General features: G+C 47.9%; 1 protein-coding gene across 4 annotated transcripts in view; it reads left to right on the top strand.

Moving 5' to 3' along the window:
- ARHGAP39 (Rho GTPase activating protein 39) overlaps window positions 1-19,911 on the top strand; it is a 151,877-nt gene that overhangs the window by 105,974 nt on the left and 25,992 nt on the right. For all 4 annotated transcript variants that reach the window (XM_033203093.1, XM_033203092.1, XM_033203094.1 and 1 more), the window contains 2 exons: window positions 197-628; window positions 19,108-19,191. In XM_033203093.1, coding sequence (XP_033058984.1) covers window positions 197-628; window positions 19,108-19,191 — 516 coding nt within the window. The remainder of the gene's footprint in view (window positions 1-196; window positions 629-19,107; window positions 19,192-19,911) is intronic.

The following is a 19,911-nucleotide window of genomic DNA, read 5'->3' as shown; positions in this document are numbered from 1 at the left end:
TGGAGGCTCCAGGGGCCTCCCTGGGTGCGGGTGCTCAGGAGCGCGGCAGTCAGGGGCGGACTGGGCTTGAGTTTGCTGTCCTCTGTGACAGGATTTCTGGGTTTTGCAGCCGGGGCTGGAGCCGGCGTCTGCAGGGGTGGGAGGCGCGGGTCCCGGACGCCGTGGATCCAGCCGCCCTAACGCTGTCTCTCCCCAGGTTGGAGTGGGTGGAGATCATCGAACCGCGCACCCGCGAGCGCATGTACGCCAACCTGGTCACCGGTGAGTGCGTGTGGGACCCGCCGGCCGGCGTCCGCATCAAGCGCACCAGCGAGAACCAGTGGTGGGAGCTGTTCGACCCCAACACGTCCCGCTTCTACTACTACAACGCCAGCACGCAGCGCACGGTGTGGCACCGGCCGCAGGGCTGCGACATCATCCCGCTGGCCAAGCTGCAGACGCTGAAGCAGAACACGGAATCCCCGCGCGCCTCAGCCGAGAGCAGCCCCGGGCGCGGCAGCAGCGTCAGCCGCGAGGGCAGCACCAGCTCCTCCCTGGAGCCCGAGCCCGACACCGAGAAGGCGCAGGAGTTGCCAGCGAGGACCGGGCGGCCCGCGGCATATGGGGCCGTGAAGGAGGACAGCGGCAGGTGAGGGCGGGGGCAGGTGCTGTGGGCGGGGCCAAGTGAGAGCAGGACTGGTGAGGGTGGTGGGCGGGGCCGGGTGAGGGCTGTGGGCAGGGACCCAGGGGACTCAGTGTCCCTGCGAGTGGCCAGAGCCTCGAACTTGGCTGTGGCAGTCACCACTGCTGTCCCAGTGAGCACTTTCTTGTCTCTCTGGGCAGCAGAGCCTGGTGCTCAGCCTCAGGTTTCTGGGTCCTCCAACCCTCCCCCTCGCTGGCCCAGCCCTGGCAGGTGGTGGTTCCTGAGGGCAGTGTCTGAGGGGCTCACCCAGCTCTCTCTGCTGATGGTAGATGCAGATGTGGGGATTTGGGTGCAGGTGTGGGGTGTGTGGACCTGGGGGACCCAGGTGGGGGGTGCAGATCAGTGTGGACACAGCTGAGGGGTCTGAGCAGGCTTGGAGGTGGCCCTCCCAAGTCACAGTGGCTCTGAAGGAGCACAGCCTATGTTGGTGGGAGCCAAGGAGACCCCTGCCCTCAGAAGCAGGAAGAGGTTAGGGTAGAGCGCAAGGGCCCCCAGGTGAGTGCACCTTAGGAAGCGAGTCCAGAGAGGACAGTGGGGAAGGGCTGAGGCAGGTGGCAGACGGGCAGGACAGTGGGGAAGAGCTAAGGCAGGTGCCTCATGGCGGGTACAGGGTGTGCTCTGGGGTCCCATGGGGTCATGGATGGTGAAGGTAAGACTCTGGCCCGGGGACAGGAGGCCGGGCCTTCCCAGAGCCCAGGCTGTGGTCCAGGGCAGACAGAAGCCTGGCCGCTGCAGGGGCGGATAGAGGCTCCTCGGAGAGGATGGAGGAGAGGCTGGACCCCAGGGAGAGAAAGGCAGGGGATTGGTCTCCCCCAGTACCAGAGTTTCGGTGCTTGGCTGAGGTTGCCAGGGGAGCTGAGGCCCAGGGGATTTCTGCAGAGGTGGGAAGGAGCCTGTTGGACTGTTGGGCTCATCTGAGGCCTCAGAAGAGGGACTCAGAGCATACCACAGAGTTTAGAGGACAGCAGGCTTCCATCCCACCCTGCCGAGGTGCAGGCACAGAGGGAGGCGGGCAGCAGGTTTACCCTGTGGACCCAGCCTGGCAGGATGAAAGGGAGGCCAGGGATGGAGCCTGCTGCAGACTGGGCAGGAGGCAAATCAGGTGTGGAGGAGCCACTGGAGCACACACACCAGGAAGATGGTATTGACGTCGGCATTCAGGGCAGAGTGAGCAGTGGAGGCTCGGGTGTGGCGTGGGTGCAGTGCAGAAGGTGGGCACAGGGAGGACTAGGGCCTGTATTTCACATCCCATCAGCAAATATGAGGGTTCAAAGTTATCCACAGCCTTACCAACACTACTTACTTTCCTTTTTAGATTTCTTTTAGCTATTGTAGCCGCTGTGAAATGTCTCATTGTAGTTTTGGTTTGCATTTCCTTAATGACTAATGACATTGAGCTTTTTTTCGCTTTCTTCTTTTCTCTTTTTTTTTTTTTTTGAGACAGAGTCTCACTCTGTCGCCCGGGCCGGAGTGCAATGGCGCCATCTTGGCTCGCTGCAGGCTCCGCCTCCCAGATTTACACCACTCTTCTGCCTCAGCCTCCCTGGTAGCTGGAACTACAGGTAGCCACCACCATGCCCGGCTAATTTTTTGTATTTCTAGTAGAGACGGGGTTTCACCATGTTAGTCAGGATGGTCTCGATCTCCTGACCTCGTGATCCACCCACCTCAGCCTCCAAAGTGTTGGGATTACAGGCCCCTTTTTTCACTTTCTTGATGGTATCATTTGAAAAACAAAGGTTTTTGTTGTTTTTGTTTTGTTTGTTTTTGAGACAGTGTCTCTGTCTCTGGGGCTGGAGTGCAGTGGTGCAATCTTAGCTTACTACAGCCCCCACCTCCTGGGCCCAAGTGACCCTCCCACCTCAGCCCCCCAAATAGCTGGGACTACAGGCACATGCCACCACACGTGACTAATTTTTGTATTTTTTTTGTAGAGATGGGGGTTTCACTGTGTTCCCCAGGCTGGTCTCCAACTCCTGAGCCCAGGCAGTCGGCCCCCTATGCCTCCCAAAGCTCTGGGATTACAGACATGAGCCAGCGTGCATGGCCACAGTACAAAGTTTTTACTTTTGGCCAAGAAAGGTGGTACACACCTGTAATCCCAGCACTTTTCGAGGCCAAGGAGGGCAGAACACTTGAGGACAGGAGTTTGAGACTAGCCTGGCCAATGTGGCAGAACCCTGTCTCTACTAAAAGTACCAAAATTAGCTGGGAGTGGTTGTCCACACCTGTAATCCCAGCTACTCGGGTGGTTGAGGCAGGAGAATCACTTGAAGCCAGGAGGTGGAGATTGCAGTTAGCCGAGATCGCACCACTGTTCCCCAGCCTAGGTGACAGAGCGAGACTCTGTCTCAAAAAAATATATATATATTGACTAGTCGTAGATTTGGGTTTATTTCTTGGCCTCCCAATTGATTTGCATTGATCCATATGCCAGTACCACATTGTTTTGATCACTGTAGCTCTGTAATACGTTTTGAAACTGGAAAGTGTGAGTCTTCGAACTTTATTCTCATTTTTCAAGGTTGTTTTGGCTATTTGGAGCCCCTTGCAGTTCCATATGAATTTGGGGATTGGCTTTTCACTTCTTTTAACAACAACAACAACAAAAAGAAAGCTTTTGGAATTTTGGATCTGTGTGGGGGATTGTGTTGGATCTGTAAGGTGGTATTTCATCCAAGCAATATAATTTTTTTTTTTTTTGAGATGGAGTCTCACTCTGTCGCCCAGGCTGGAGTGCAGTGGCGCGATCTAGGCTCACCACAAGCCCTGCCTCCTGGGTTTACGCCATTCTCCTACCTCAGCCTCCCAAGTAGCTGGGACTACAGGCGCCTGCCACCATGCCTGGCTAATTTTTTGTCTTTTAGTAGAGACGGGGTTTCACCATGTTAGACAGAACGATCTCGATCTTCTGATCTCGTGATCCACCCGCCTCGGCCTCGCAAAGTGCTGGGACTACAGGCGTGAGCCACCACACCAGGCCTAATTTTCTAATCCATGAACAGAGGATGTCTTCATTTGTTTATGTCTGATTTTTCTTAGCAGTGTTTTATATTTTCTAGTGTACAGTCCTTTCACCTCCTTGGTAATGTTTATTCCTAGATATGTTCTTCTTTTCGATGCTATTGTAAGTGGAATTTTTTTGTTTGTTTCTGGATTGACCATTATGGTGTATGGAAACATAACTGATTGTGTGTTGTTCTTGTATTGTGCAACTTTGCTGAATTTCTGTGTTAGCTGTAGTAACCTTCTTTTATATTCTCTGGGATTTTCTATATATAGGACTGTGTCATCTGTGGTTAGTGATTGCCTTACATCTTCCTTTCCAATTTGGATGCCTTTTTCTTCTCAACTGATTGCTCTGCGTAGGATTTCCAGTGTAATGTTGAATGGCAGTGGTGAAAGGGGCTTCCTTGTTCTGCCCTGATCTCAGGGGGAAAGCTTCCAGTCTTTTCTGTTGAGCAGGTTCCTTGATACTCCTTGTGTTCTCAGTGGTTTTATCATGTGGATTTTGTCAAATGCCTTTTCTGCATCAGTTGAGATGATCATGTGGTCCTCCCCTCAGTCTGTCAGTGTGGTTCATTACACTGGCTGGTCCCGTGTTGAACTGTCCTCGAGTGTGTATTCCGGTCGTCACAGCAGCATCTGTGTGCATTTGAAAACCAGAGGAACCGCCGGGCGTGGTGGCTCACGCCTGTAATCCCAGCACTTTGAGCAGCCAAGACAGGTGGATCACGAGGTCAGGAGATCGAGACCATCCTGGCTAACATGGTGAAACCCCGTCTCTACTAAAAATACAAAATTTAGCTGGGCGTGGTGGCGGGCGCCTGTAGTCCCAGCTACACGGGAGGCTGAGGCAGGAGAATGACGTGAACCCGGGAGGTGGAGCTTGCAGTGAGTGGAGATGGCACCATTGCACTCCAGCCTGGGCGACAGAGCGGGGAACCTCCGTGTGGACTTTCATGTGATCCATGAGACCCATGTGAGCAGTCTCATGCCTGTAGTTAAGCACACACCAAAGCAGGCCAGGAGTTCTTGCCCTCCAGCAGCATTTCCCAAAGGAGATGATACGGAAAGGTACAGAATTTAGACTGTTGTGGAGGTTAAGGAATAAAGGACGTTTGTGACGTGTACAGGTGGAGCTCCTGTGGAAAGGTGACTGCAGCATCTGGTTTATGGTTTAAATGAAATAAGCGAAAAACAAATCTATTGGTTTGCTGCAAATACTGATGGCAGTTAAATCCTATGGTCCCTCTGGAGAACAGCTTCTCCCAACCAGAAACAGGCAGAAGCTCATCTTGCACAAATCGAAGCCAGATTTATAACTCTCCCTCAAGAGCCTGTGCTGTGCTGCAGCACTAGAATCTCCTGTTTCCTCTCACTGAGCAGAACGGACAGCTTCGGGCCTGCACGGAACTTCTCAGAGAATTGCTTTCGGAGAAGCCGTGGGTCTGGCCTTAGCCCTGCCCTGTCACCCATGGCTCAGGGCCCACTCTCTGGGGACTGGAGTGTCCATCTCTTTTCAAAAATGTCTCAGGAATTCTGGGGTGATGTGGGGCTATTGGGGCCAGGACTTCCATGAGAAGCTCTGTTGGAGTTTTTTTTTTCTTTCTTTCTTTCTGTTTTTTTTTTTTTTTGAGACGGAGTCTCGCTCTGTCACTCAGGCTGGAGTGCAGTGGCGCGATCTCAGTTCACTGCAACCTCTGCTTCCCGGGTTCAAGCGATTCTCCTGCCTCAGCCTCCCGAGTAGCTGGGACTACAGGTGCCCGCCACCACACCCAGCTAATTTTTGTATTTTTAGTAGTGACGAGGTTTCACCATGTTGGCCAGGATGGTCTCAATCTCTTAACCTCGTGATCTGCCCACCTCGGCCTCCCAAAGTGCTGGGATTACAGGCATGAGCCGCCACTCCCGGCCACTCTGTTGGGATTTTGACTAGAATTGTGTTGAATTATGGATTAGTTTGGGTAGATAGGTGTCTTTATAATACAGTCATGTGCCACAGAACATTTCAGTCAGCAGCACGCTGCATATATGAGTAGTCTCATAGATTATAATGGAGCTGAAAATTTTATATGACCTAGTATGGTTGTGTACAACACTGTAGTCACAAGTCTGTGGTGATGCCGGTGTAAACAGACCCGCCGCGCTGCGGTTCGTGTGGAGGACAGCACGTGTGGCTGTGAAGGGTGCACGGTGTAAACAGACGCGCTGCGCTGCGGTTCGTGTGCAGGACAGCACGTGTGGCCGTGAAGGGTGCACGGTGTAAACAGACGTGCTGCGCTGCGGTTCGTGTGCAGGACAGCACGTGTGACCGTGAAGGGTGCACGGTGTAAACAGACGCGCTGCGCTGCGGTTCGTGTGCAGGACAGCACGTGTGACCGTGAAGGGTGCACGGTGTAAACAGACGCGCTGCGCTGCGGTTCGTGTGCAGGACAGCACGTGACGCTGGTGTAAACAGACCTGCCGCGCTGCAGTTCTTATGGAGAACAGCACATGTGGTTGTAAAGGGTGCACGGCACTTGATCATGATGATGGTACACGACTATTTCAGTGGTTTATTATTCACTCTACTATAGTTTTTATCGTTTAGCGTGCACTTAGTTAAAAAAAAATGCCTTGAAGTCAACTTTTAGAGTTTGTGGTGCCGTTGTTTCTCTTTGGTTAGAATTTGCCTCCTTCATCCATCCAGTCTATTTCTTGTAAATGATGTATAGCCGTTTGGCTTATATTTTAAATCTAGTCCAAACACCCGTCTTTTGTTTAGCAGGATTGTTACAGTCATTGATGAGATTGCCGATGCAATAAGAGGGTTTAGTTCATCATCTCATGTTCTGCTCGTCTTATAACCTTTTTTTTTTGGAGACGGAGTTTCACTCTTATCACCCAGGCTGGAGTGCAATGGCACGATCTCAGCTCACGGCAGCCTCCACCTCCCAGGATCAAGCAATTTTCCTGCCTTGGCCTCCTGAGGAGCTGGGATTACAGGCATGAGCCACCACGCCCGGTTAATTGTTGTATTTTTAGTAGAGATGTGGTTTCACCATGTTGGCCAGGCTGGTCTTGAACTCTTGACCTCTCATGATCTGCCCGCCCCAACTTCCCAAAGTGCTGGGATTACAGGCCTGAGCCACTGCGCCAGCCTCGGCATGTAAGCTTTTCTGTTGTCCTCTCTGTCTTCATGTTCCCCACACCTACTACTCTGTGTGTTTTTGTTAACATTTGGATGGATATCTTCCTGCCCTTGCCCTGATGTTTCTGTCTCTCCAAGTGTGTCAACTTTATGGAAGGAAAATGGAAAGGCAATAAACCACACACTTTTAAAGCATATGTTTTCATAAGTCTTGTATGTACACACCCATGACCATCACAATTACGGTAGTGCACTTTCCACTGGTACCAGAAGTCTCCTTGCCCTCCTGTTCCCCTCCCACCTGTCTCTGCACAATCCGCCACATTCCTAAGGAACCATACATCTACCTCTTTCACTGTAGATTAGTTTGTGTTTTGTAAAATTTGACATAAAAGGGCTCAAGCAGTATGCTCTCTTCTTTGTCATCTTCCACCGCATGTAACTGCTTTGACATGTTGTTGAATGTATCAGTATTTATTCCTTTTTCACTGCCTAGTAGTTATCATTATATGGATGTACTACCTTTTGATGGGCATTGGGGTTGTTTGCAGGTTTGAGCTATTACAGATAAAACTGCTGTGAACATTCATGTACGAGTCTTTGTTTGGACATACATTTTTTATTTCTCTCAAAATACCTAAGAGTATTTTGAGGCTCTGTAGTTAGGAACATAAACATTTAGGATTATGTCCTCTTGACGAGTCAATCCCATCATCGTTGACCCTCTTTGTTCCTAGAAATATTCTTTGCTCCAAAATCTACTTACATTAATATTGGCACTCCAAGGCCAGGCGCGGTGGCTCAAGCCTGTAATCCCAGCACTTTGGGAGGCCGAGACGGGTGGATCACAAGGTCAGGAGATCGAGACTATCCTGGCTAACACGGTGAAACCCCGTCTGTACTAAAAAATGCAAAAAACTAGCCGGGCGAGGTGGCGGGCACCTGTAGTCCCAGCTACCCTGGAGGCTGAGGCAGGAGAATGGCGTGAACCCGGGAGGCAGAGCTTGCAGTGAGCTGAGATCCGGCCACTGCACTCCAGCCTGGGCGACAGAGCGAGACTCTGTCTCAAAAAAAAAAAAAATATATTGGCACTCCAGCTTTCTTTTGATTCATGTTAGCATGGTACTTCTTTTTTCAACCTTTTACTTTTTACCTATTCTTTTGTCTTTATTGTGATTTTTCTTGTAGGCATCATATTATTAGGTCACATGTTTTTATTCAATCTGAACATCCCTGCCTGTTTATTGGGGGATTTAGACCATTAACACAATACGATGATGTGTATGGTTAGGCTTAAATCTGTCATCTTGCTGTTTGGTTTGTTGTCTCTTTTGTTCTCAATCCCTTTTTCTTCTCTCTTTTTTTTTTCCTTCTGCATTAATCGAGCATTTTTAAATTCACCTTTATCTCCTTTTGTTGGATTCTTAATTATGGTTTTTACTATTTGTTAGTGATTGTTTTAGGGTTTATGTATTATCTTAACTTACCATCGTCAACTTTCAAATGATATTATCCCACTTCATAAATGATGTAAGAACCTAACAGCATTTATTAGGCTCCATTTCTCTCCAATTTTGTCCTGTTGCTGTCAAGTATATTACTTTTCTACATGTTATCAATGTCTCAATACATTGTTATCATTTTTACTTTAAACAGTCAGTTATCATTTAGAGAGATTTTAATACTAAGCAAACATTTCTACATCAGCCCACACAGTTCCTGTTTCCCGTGCTCTTGATTGCTTATGTGGATCCAGATTCATGTCCATCTGGTGGCATTTCTTTCTGTTTCAAGGACTTCATGTAACATTTACTGAAGTGCAAGTCTGCTGCTGGTAATGACTTTTAGCTTTTGTATTTTTGAAAAAGTCTTCCATCTTTTTTTTTTTTTTTGAGATGGCATCTCACTCTGTTGCCCAGGCTGTAGTGCAGTGGTATGATCTCGGCTCACTGCAACCACTGCCCGCCAGGTTCATGTGATTCTCCTGCCTTAGCCTCCCGAGTAGCTAGGACTACAGGTGTGCACCACCACACCCGGCTAATTTTTGTATTTTTTTAGTAAAGACAGGATTTTGCCATGTTGGCAAGGCTGATCTCGAACTCCTAACCTCAGTTAATCTGCCCACCTCAGCCTTCCAAGATGCTGGGATTACAGGCATCAGCCACTACACCTGGCCTCATCTTCATTTTTGAAGGCTACTTTTGCTGGGTGTAGGTTAAGATTTATTCCTTTTTGCCACTTCATTGTCTTCTGGCTTGCACTATTTCTAACAAGAAATCAGCTGTCATTCTTATCTTTGTATTTCTTTACATAATGTGTCCTTTAACTCTAGCTCCTTTTTTTTTTTTTTTTTTAATGAGATGGAGTCTCACTCTGTCACCTAGGCTGGATGCAGTAGCATGATCTCAGTTCACTGCAGCCTCTGCCTCCTGGTTTCCAGCAAATCTCCTGCCCCAGTCTCCCAAGTATCTGGGATTACAGGCATGCACCACCATGCCCAGCTAATTTTCTATTTTTAGTAGAGCCAGGGTTTCACCATGTTGGCCAGGCTGGTCTTGAACTCCTGACCTCGTGATCCGCCCACCTTGGCCTCCCAAAGTGCTGGGATTACAGGCATGAGCCACCATACCCAGCCAATTTCATTCTATTTTTTGAGACAGGGTCTGGCTCTGTCACCCAGGCTGGAGTGGAATGGCATGATCTCTGCTCATTGCACCCCTTTGCCTCCCAGTCTCAAACCATCCCCCCACCTCAGCACCTGAGACCACAGGTGCACACCACCACACCCAGCTTGCTTTTGTATTTTTGGTAGAGATGGGGTTTTACCATGTTGCCCAGGGTGGTCTGAAACTCTTGGACTTAAGCGATCCACCTGCCTTGGCCCCCAAAGTGCTGGATTTACAGGAGTGAACCACCACACCTGGCTCTAGCTCTTTTATTTTCTCTATTTTGCTCATTTTAAGCAATTTGCTTAAAATAGGCGTTTATGTCATTTTCTTCATGTTTCTTATGCTTGGGGTTCATGTAGCTTCTTGGACCTATCAGTTTATAGTCTTCATCACGTTTGAGAAATTTTCAGTCATTTTTTCTTCCAAAACAAAACTTTTTTTTTTTTTTTTTTTTGAGGCAGGGTCTCGCTCTGTAGCCCAGGCTGAAGTGCAGTGGCACAATCACAGATGACGGCAGCCTCAACCTCCTGGGCTCAAGCGATCCTCCCAATCCTCCCACCTCTGCTTCCTGAGTAGCTGGGACCACAAGCTTATGCACCTCCATACCCTGCCAATTTTTTTTTTTTTTTTTTTTTTTTTCTGTAGAGATGGTGTCTCTCTCTGTTTCCCAGGCTGGTCTCAAACTCCTGGGCTCAAGCGATCCTCCCACCTCAGCCTCTCATAGTGCGACAAGTGTGAGCCACTGTGCCTGGCCTTTTCCTTCGATTGTGTGTGTGCCCAAACCCCCACCCAGCACTCCAGTTATGTTTCAGGTCACTTGAAGTCATCCTGCAGCTCTCTGACTCCATGGGATGATTTCCACTTCTCTTTTCTTTTCTTTTCTTTTTTTTTCTGAGACGGAGTTTTGCTCTGTCGCCCGGGCTGGAGTGCAATGGCTGGATCTCAGCTCACTGCAAGCTCCGCCTCCCAGGTTTACGCCATTCTCCTGCCTCAGCCTCCCGAGTAGCTGGGACTGCAGTCGCCTGCCACCTCGCCTGGCTAGTTTTCTTTTGTATTTTTTAGTAGAGATAGGGTTTCACCGTGTTAGCCAGGATGGTCTCATCTCCTGACCTCGTGATCCACCCGTCTCGGCCTCCCAAAGTGCTGGGATTACAGGCTTGAGCCACCACGCCCAGCCTCTTTTCTTTTTTTTTTAAGATGGAGTCTCACTCTACTGCCCAGGCTGGAGTGCAGTGGCACAGTCTCGGCTCACTGCAACCTCCACCTCCTGGGTTCAAGCGATTCTCCTGCCTCAGCCTCCTGAGTGATTACAGGCACACACCACCACACCTGTCTAATTTTTGTATTTTTAGTAGAGACATGGTTTCACCACATTGCCCAGGCTGGCCTTGAACTCCTGACCTCAAGTGATCCACCCGCCTTGGCCTCCCTGAGTGCTGGGATTATAGGCATGAACCACTGCGCTCAGTCCCACTTTCTCTTTTTTCTTTGTTTTTCCTCTTTGTTTTTTGTAGGTTTAATTTTGGATCATTTCTATTGTGCTTTCAAATTCACTAAACTTTTTTTTCTTTCTAGTGATGGATTTGATTTTGTTTTGTTTTGAGGCAAGGCCTTGCTGTTGCCCAGGCTGGAATGCAGTGATGCAGTCTCGGCTCACTGCAGCCTCAACGTCCTGGGCCCAGACAATCCTCTCAGCCTCCCAAGTAGCTGAGACAACAGGCACATATTACCACACTGGGCTAATTTATATATATAATTTTTTTTTTTTTTGAGATGGAATTTCGCTCTTTTTTCCCAGGCTGGAGTGCAATGGTGCAATCTCGGCTCACAGCAACGTCTGCCTCCCAGGTTCAAGCGATTCTCCTGTCTCAGCCTCCCAAGTAGCTAGGATTACATGTACATGCTTCCGTGCCTGGCTAATTTTTGTGTTTTTTAGGAGAGAGGGCTTCATCATATTGGTCAGGTTGGTCTTGAACTCCTGACCTCAGATGATCTGCCCGTCTTGGCCTCCCAAAGTGCTGGGATTACAGGCTGAGTCACTGTGCCTAGCCAATTTTTTACTTTTTTTTTTTTTTTTTTAAAGATCTCACTATGTTGCCCAGGCTGGTCTCAGACTCCTGGCCTCGAGTGGTCCTCCCGCCTCAGCCTCTCAAAGTGCTGGTATTATAGGTGTGAGCCTCCATGCCCAGCCCCAGTGTATTTTTCATTTCAGACATCATAATGCTTATCTCTAAAACTTTGATTGGGTTCTTTTTTGTGTATTTTATGTCTCTACTTAACATGTTCAGTCATTTCTCTAGCTTTTTGAACATGTGAACTTTGGTTGGGTTCTTTTTTGTCTATTTTACATCTCTACTTAACATATTCAGTCATTTCTCTAGCCTTTTGAACATATGGACTTTAGTAACTTTTAATGTCTTTCTCAATGGCTATCATTTGTGTCAATTTGGGGTTAGGTTCAGCTGATTGAGTTTTCTTATAATCATTCCCCCTTTTTTCCCCTTCTCCAAGTTATTGGTAGAGATTCAGTGCATTTTGAGCAAGAACTTAAATCTTGTGAGCAAAAGTTGTTTGATATATGAGGGGAAGCCATCCCAGCAGAGGAAGCACCAGTGCCACGTCCCAAGAAGGAAGAGCATTTGGTGTGCTCAGGGAACAACGGGGGGCTGGTGCTGTTGCTCCAAGAAACCAAAAGGAGTTGGCATTCCTATCAGAACCAACTGCAGATGTTCATCTGTTGTTATTTGTGATGACATTTTACATGCTTCATCTGCAAAAATGTCTTTTTACACAGATAGATACTGCCAAATACTGGTGTCAGTCCATGAGCATATGATTTGGAAGGCATTTATCAAATTCTGCTGATCTATATTTTGAGCTCAGAAAATATATCTACTGCAAATTTGTGTGGGAATGGAAATCTCACTTTCTGTTTTAATTTTAGACACCATGGGAAGTAGATAAAGCAGCTTGACATTACTTTTTTTTTTTTCTTTTTTTTTGAGACGGAGTCTCGCTCTGTTGCCCAGGCTGGAGTGCAGTGGTGCCATCTTGGCTCACTGCAAGCTCCACTTCCCAGGTTCACACCACTCTCCTGCTTCAGTCTCCCGAGTAGCTGGGACTACAGGCTCCTGCCACCACGCCTGGCTAATTTTTTGTGTTTTTAGTAGAGACCGGGTTTCACCGTGTTAGCCAGGATAGTCTAGATCTCCTGACCTCGTGATCCGCCTGCCTCGGCCTCCCAAAATGCTGGGATTACAGGCGTGAGCCACCGCACCCAGTCAGCATTACTTGTGATTCAGACGTTAGTTGTCACCAAAATAACTTTACTGCAATATAAGTTTTGCATGTAAGCACCGTTTGCTTTGTAATGTTGGGTTGAATTCGTTAAGAAATGTTGTCAAGTCAGCAACAAAAATCAATTTCCAAAGTCATTAATTGTGCATTTATTTATTTTAATTAATTAATTTTTTTTTAGAGACAAGGTCTTGCTGTTACCCGTGCTAGAATGAAGTGGTGTGATCATAGCTCACTGCAGCCTTGAACTCCTGGACTCCAGTGATCCTCCTCCAGAGCAGCTAGGACTATAGGCATATGCCACTGTGCCCAGCTAATTTTCTTTTCTTTTCTTTTCTTTTTTTTTTTTGTAGAGATAGGGTCTCACTATCTTGCCAGGCTGGTCTTGAACTCCTCGCCTCAAGTGATCCTCCTAACTCAGCCCCCTAAAGCATTGGGATTTTAGGGCTGAGCCATGATGCCCAGCCCTTTTCAGTGTTTAATAGTGGTTGAGGGAGGTTTTTCTCATGCAGAAAATTTTAGTCTTGGCCCAGAGTTTTCTAAAAAATGACAGTAAAACTTTGCCACTGCTAAGCTGTTGAACTTTGTGTGGTCAGGAATGTGAGAATATGTATCATCGATTTCTGACAAAAATTCATGGAACTAATGATGGCTAAGTCATGAGAGTGCATGAAGTTCATGTTGACGCCACTGTTTCAGTAACTCCTAATAGATGCAAATATTTTTTACAAAGTATCTGCTAATGAATAACACAATCAACATAGGCTTATATTTTCACATGATCTTCAGTTTTCATATGCTTTGTAAGTTTGTCTAAGTAAGCCTTTTCTGATCCATGTATATTCTTAGCATGATCAGTTGTAGTTCATCTTAGTAGATTCCACTTCAGGTCATACAAAATTAGCATTTTCACAACTTATTTGAAAATACTGTGTGTTCCAGTTGTTCCACATAGAAAAAGTGATAGAGGCTAATTTTTCAGTCACTTCAAGCTCAACATTGACTCCTTCAAACACAGCAGTACCAGTAACATCTGTCAGCTCATCAAGAGCCAAGGAAACCACTGGGGTCCTACGGAAACCACTGGAGTGAGTCCAGTGGAAACCACTGAAGTCCAGTGGAAACCACTAGGGTCTGATGGAAACCACTGGGGTCTGATGGAAACCACTAGAGTGTGATGGAAACCTCTGGAGTCTGATGGAAACCACTGGAGGGTGATGGAAAACACTGGAGGGCGATGGAAAACACTGGAGTGTGATAGAAACAACGGGAGTCTGATGGAAACCACTGGAGTCTGATGGAAACCACTGGAGTGTGATGGAAACCACTGGGGTCTGATGGAAACCACTGGAGTGTGGTGGAAACCACTGGGGTCCTATGGAAAACACAGGAGGGTGATGGAAACCACTGGAGTGTGACAGAAACCACGGGGGTCTGACGGAAACCACTGGAGTATGACGGAAACCACTGGGGTCCGACGGAAACCACTGGGGTCTGATGGAAACCACTGAGGTCTGATGGAAACCACTGGAGTGTGATGGAAACCACTGGAGTGTGATGGAAACCACTGGGGTCCAACGGAAACTACTGGAGTGTGGTGGAAACCACTAGGGTCCAACGAAAACCACTGGGGTCTGACGGGAACCACTGGAGTGTGGTGGAAACCACGGGGGTCTGATGGAAACCACTGGGGTCTGATGGAAACCACTGGAGTGTGATGGAAACCACTGGGGCCTGACACAAACCTCTGGGGTCCGACGCAAACCACTGAGGTCCAATGCAAACCACTGGGGTCCAACACAAACCACGGGGGTCTGACAGAAACCACTGGAATGTGACGGAAACCACTGGGGTCCGACGGAAACCACTGGGGTCCGACGGAAACCACTGGAGTGTGACGGAAACCACTGTGGTCTGACGGAAACCACTGGAGTGTGACGGAAACCACTGGGGTCCGACGGAAACCACTGGGGTCCTAGGGCTGTTGTGTTGCTCTCACTGTCCTCAATTCCTCAAGCAACTTTTCTTGCCAAAAGGCTAATAGTCTTAAGCAAGTTTATCATCTCTTGACACAGTTTTAGATGCTGTAATCAACACAAGGTCATTAACTTCCCATCAGTGAACAACGAGTGAGTCATGTGAGAACATACATTAGTGTAAGGGTCATTTTTGTGTTTGTAAAGTAATTCTGCCGTGATGAAATGCTCCATTTCAGAGTTTCTGACAGCTGTGTAAGTTGAGTCTATTGTGATGAGTACTTGCTGGAGTAGTGTTGACAGAGTGCTCTGCTAGCATAGCCAGAGCATTACTGCCTCAGGAACATGATACGCATCTAGTTCAATAACAGAAGAGCCCACACTCCACTGGTCTTCAAGAGCATGATATTGAACTCACTTGCAGGGCCTCAGTCAGGTGACCAGTCAGAAACAGCAGGAGGGATGCACTGATACAGATACAGCAGTAGTAGAGATGTCTTTGCCTGTGTGGTTTTCCATATAGACATATTCCATGTTTCTGGCTTTTTGTTCTGTACCATAATTATGTGTTTGAAGATATTGACCACCAGCCAACTTCAACATTTACCACTTGTTTTTTTATTTTGTTTCGTTTTTGAGATGGAGTCTCGTTCTGTTGCCCAGGCTGGAGTGCAGTGGCAAGATCTCAGCTCACTACAACCTCCGCCTCCTGAGTTCAAGCAATTCTCCTGACTCAGCCACCCGAGTAGCTGGGATTACAGGCACCCGCCACCACACCTGGCTACTTATTGTATTTTTAGTAGAGACGGGGTTTCACCATATTGGTCAGGCTGGTCTTGAACTCTTGACGTCAAGTGATCTCCCCACCTTGGCCTCCCAAAGTGCTGGGATTACAGGCGTGAGTCACTGTGCCCGGCCACTTTGCCATTTGCTTATACAACTGATTTTGAAACATTTTTTAAACGACCTTTTTATTTGAGAAGCAGTGTACTTTCATCATAGAAGATATATATAATTACATAAAAGAAAATAAACACTTGTAATAGATATTAGTGCTGTCTACCACAGGCCAAGCACACAAAATTCAAAATGCTCCGTAATCTGGAACTTTTTGAGTGTCAACATGATGCCACAAGTAGAAAATGCCACACCAGACCTGCAGTTAAAACAGTCAGAACTTTGTTTCATGCACAGAATTATTAAACATATTATATAAAATTGCCTTCAGGTTGTGTGGATAAGGTATATATGAAACATAAATGAATTTTGTACTTCGACTTGGGTCCTATTCCAAGATACCTCATTTTGTATATGTATATGTAGATATTCCAAAATCCTAAAAAATCCAAAATCCAAAACACTTCAATCCCAAGCATTTTAGATAAGGGATCATCAGCCTGCATTCATTTTCTGGCATATATCCTTGAGGTTTTTAAAATATTTTACCACAACCGTATTGCAGCAGCCACGTCCTATTTCTCAGTAGGAGCAATGTGCTTACCTAGTCCCTGTCGCCAGACACATGACTGGTCTCCAGCCTACTTGCTGTGTACAAAAATGTTAATCCCTGTCTCCTGAATTCTTGTATATATTTGGGTCAATACTTGGGCTTTCTGTTGCATTCCAGAATCCATCCGTCTACTAGTACCACACTGCTTTAATTATGTAGCTTTTTTTTTTTGAGACAGAGTCGCTCTGTCGCCCAGGCTGCAGTACAGTTGCATGATCTCGGCTCGCTGCAAACCTCCTTCTCCCGGGTTCAAACGATTCTCTTGATACGGTGACCACAGGCATGTGTCACCGTACCGGCTAGTGTTGGGGTTTGTTTGTTTGAGACAGAGTCTCACTTTGTCGCCCAGGCTGCAGTACAGTTGCATGATCTCGGCTCGCTGCAAACCTCCGCCTCCCGGGTTCAAACAGTTCTCCTGATACGGTGACCACAGGCATGTGTCACCATACCTGGCTAGTTTTGGGGGGTTTTTTTTGTTTGTTTTTTGTTTTGTTTTGTTTTTGAGACAGAGTCTCACTCTGTCACCCAGGCTGGAGTGCAGTTGAGTGATCTTGGCTCACTGCAAGCTCTGCCTCCCAGGTTCAAGCAGTTCTCCTGCCTGAGCCTCCCGAGTAGCTGGCACTACCGGTGTGCACCACCACACCTGGCTAATTTTTTTTTTTTTTTTTTTTTTTTTTTTTTTGAGACGGAATCTTGCTTTGTTGCCCAGACTGGAGTGCAGTGGCCCGATCTCAGCTCACTGCAAGCTCCGCCTCCTGAGTTTACGCCATTCTCCTGCCTCAGCCTCCCAAGTAGCTGGGACTACAGGCACCCGCCACCTTGCCTGGCTAGTTTTTTGTATTTTTTAGTAGAGACAGAGTTTCACCATGTTAGCCAGTATGGTCTCGATCTCCTGACCTCGTGATCCGCCCGTCTCGGCCTGCCAAAGTGCTGGGATTACAGGCTTGAGCCACCGTGCCTGGCCTACACCTGGCTAATTTTTTATATTTTTAGTAGAGACAGGGTTTCACCATATTGCCAGGCTGGTCTCGAACTCTTGACCTTGTGATCCGCCTACCTCGGCCTCCCAAAGTGCTGGGATTACGGTGTGAGCTACCGTGCCCGGCCCTAGTTTTTGTATTTTTCATAGAGATGAGGTTTTCCCATGTTGGCCAGGCTGGTCTCGAACTCCTGACTTCAAGTGATCCGCCCACCTCAGCCTCCCAAAGTGCTGGGATTACAGGCATGAGCCACCATGCCCAGCCTAATTACGTAGCTTTATATTACTGTTTATATAATCCTTTCTGGATTACTTCTCAGCTATTTTTACATGGGGCTTTTTGCAGGGAGCAGAGTAGGGGATGAACATACCAAACATTCTTAAGTTCTGAAAGCACTCCTGCTGGAAATTTTTCTTCAGCTGCCTACTGTTGCCACTTAATGAAATTATTATTAGAATTATATGGCTCAGCGTGGTGGCTCATGCCAGTAATCCCAGCACTTTGGGAGGCCAAGGCAGGTGGATCACCTGATGTCAGGAGTTCGAGACTAGCCTGATCAACATGGCAAAACCCTGTCTCTAATAAAAATACAAAAATTAGCCAGGCGTGGTGGCGGGCGCCTATAGTCCCAGCTACTTGGGAGGCCAAAGCAGGAGAATTGCTTGAACCTGGGAGATGGAGGTTGCAGTGAGCCGAAGTCAAGATCACACCACTGCACTCAAGCCAGGGTGAGAAAGTGACACTCCATCCTCCCGTCAAAAAAAAAAAAAAAAAAGACATTAAACGTATTAACTAATTTAGAAAGAAGTCATCTCTTTATGTTTATTGAATTTTCCCATTCAGGAGTGTGTTTCTCTGTTATGTATTCAAGTCTTGCTTTGTGTGTCTCAACAAGACTTGACAATTTTAATCACACTGATACAGCACATTCCTCACTGACCTGTGCCTAGTACTTTTGTTGTTACTGTTGTTTTAATAAAGGTGAGCTTGGTTTCCAGCCAGTCACCACCACACAGCACAGCCTCTGATGGCAGGTGGCACGTGAACGAAGTCTCTCCACACTGCTGCTCGTTTCTCATTCGATTGCTTTAATTTCTCTAGGCTGACAACTGATGATCAGTTGTATGTCTTCCTTTCAAATATTTGAATCTTTTGTGTTTTTTTTTTTTCTTGTCCAAATGCATTGCCTAGCACTTCCAATATTGTATTAAACAGTGGTGGTAAGGATAAATAAGTCTTGCGTTGACTTTCGTGGGTTTGCTCTCAGCCTTTTGCCGCTGAATGCGTTGAAGGCCTTGAGTTTAATTTGGATATTCTTAATCAGATTAAGTAAATTTTCTTCTACTTCTGGACCACTGAGAGTTGTTTTAAATCATAAATACTTACCGGTTTGATCACATACCTGTGAATATCTGTCGGGATAATCGCCTACTCAGCCATTCATTTCACAGATATTTGTTATGTTCCAGACCCTGACCGTCAGCAGTCACAGTCTCCAAGGGTATTTCTAACCAAGCTTCCTTCCCAGGTCATCTTTCTATGTCTGGCTGAAGCTGTGATTCTCACTAACCCCATCTCTGTGCCCTTAGAACAGTAGCCCCAGCTCCAGTGGTTCAAGCTTCTGAAATCCAGATGTCCCAGCCACCCCCTGGCCTCTGGATGGGCCACAGTGGTGTGTCCCTGCTGGAAGGAGGTGGACTCAGGGCAGAAGATGAAGAATCCAGCCTGTGGGCAGGAACCAGGTTATTTCCAGGAAATTGAGGTGGCAGTGCCACATTCTTAAGTCATGGAGAGGCTGGTTATGGTATTTTTAAATGATTGCGCTTACATTCATGTCTCTTTCATTTTACTGTATTTCAGTTCTTCACCACCGGGAGTGTTTCTTGAGAAGGACTATGAGATTTACCGGGATTACAGTGTGGACGGCCAGCTTCTTCACTACAGGTAGAACCCGTGTCTCAGGCGTGGCCCTGTTTGCTGATGGGAGGGTGGGCTCCTCAGCGAGCCAGGTTCACTGCGAGCGGGAGGTGTGTGGCGCGTAGCAGCAACACCACAGGGCCAGAGCTGGAAAGGCCGTGGAGGCCACAGTGCCAGGGGCCTGGGCAGAAGCCCCTTAGAGCTGCCCCAGGTCTATGCCCCAGAAGCCCCATTGGCAGCCCCTGTCTAGGAACTTTGTCTCTGCCTAGCTTAAGCAGCCTGGAGCCTGAGGGGCTTCCCTCCTGCTGATGGAGCGGCAAAGTGCTGGAGGGTCCTCAGTTAGGTCCACCCCTGGCAGCTCAGGCCACATGTGCCAAAGCACTTGCCAGGCCCGCCTGGAAGGTTGGCGCTAGTCACAGTGGAGAGGTGAGCTTTGGCTTCCAGTAGTCCTGGGTCAGCCTCACAGACTGCTGGAAGGTTCTGGAGACCCCCCTCAAGACCTACTGCCTTCACACTGGGGGGGCAGGGCACTCCCTCCACCTCCCAGGAGGTCCGGGCAGGGGCAGGCACCTGGATTTCTCCTCCTTGGCCGGGTGGTGACCAGTTGGCTGCAGGAGATGCAGGGCCAGGGCCAGCTGCTGTTTCTGTAGGGGGTGGGTGTCCGCAGCATGGACCACCCAGGAGCACTGTGGTGCTGGGAAGGAACTGGAGGACCCGAAGGGACTCTGGCATTTTGCACGGACGATT

The sequence above is a fragment of the Trachypithecus francoisi genome, unplaced genomic scaffold (assembly GCF_009764315.1).
Source record: "Trachypithecus francoisi isolate TF-2019V2 unplaced genomic scaffold, Tfra_2.0 Lachesis_group7, whole genome shotgun sequence".
In the NCBI taxonomy this organism is placed as follows: Eukaryota; Metazoa; Chordata; class Mammalia; order Primates; family Cercopithecidae; genus Trachypithecus; species Trachypithecus francoisi.
Note: the sequence above shows the minus strand (reverse complement) of the source record. Positions and strands in the feature narration are given on the sequence as shown.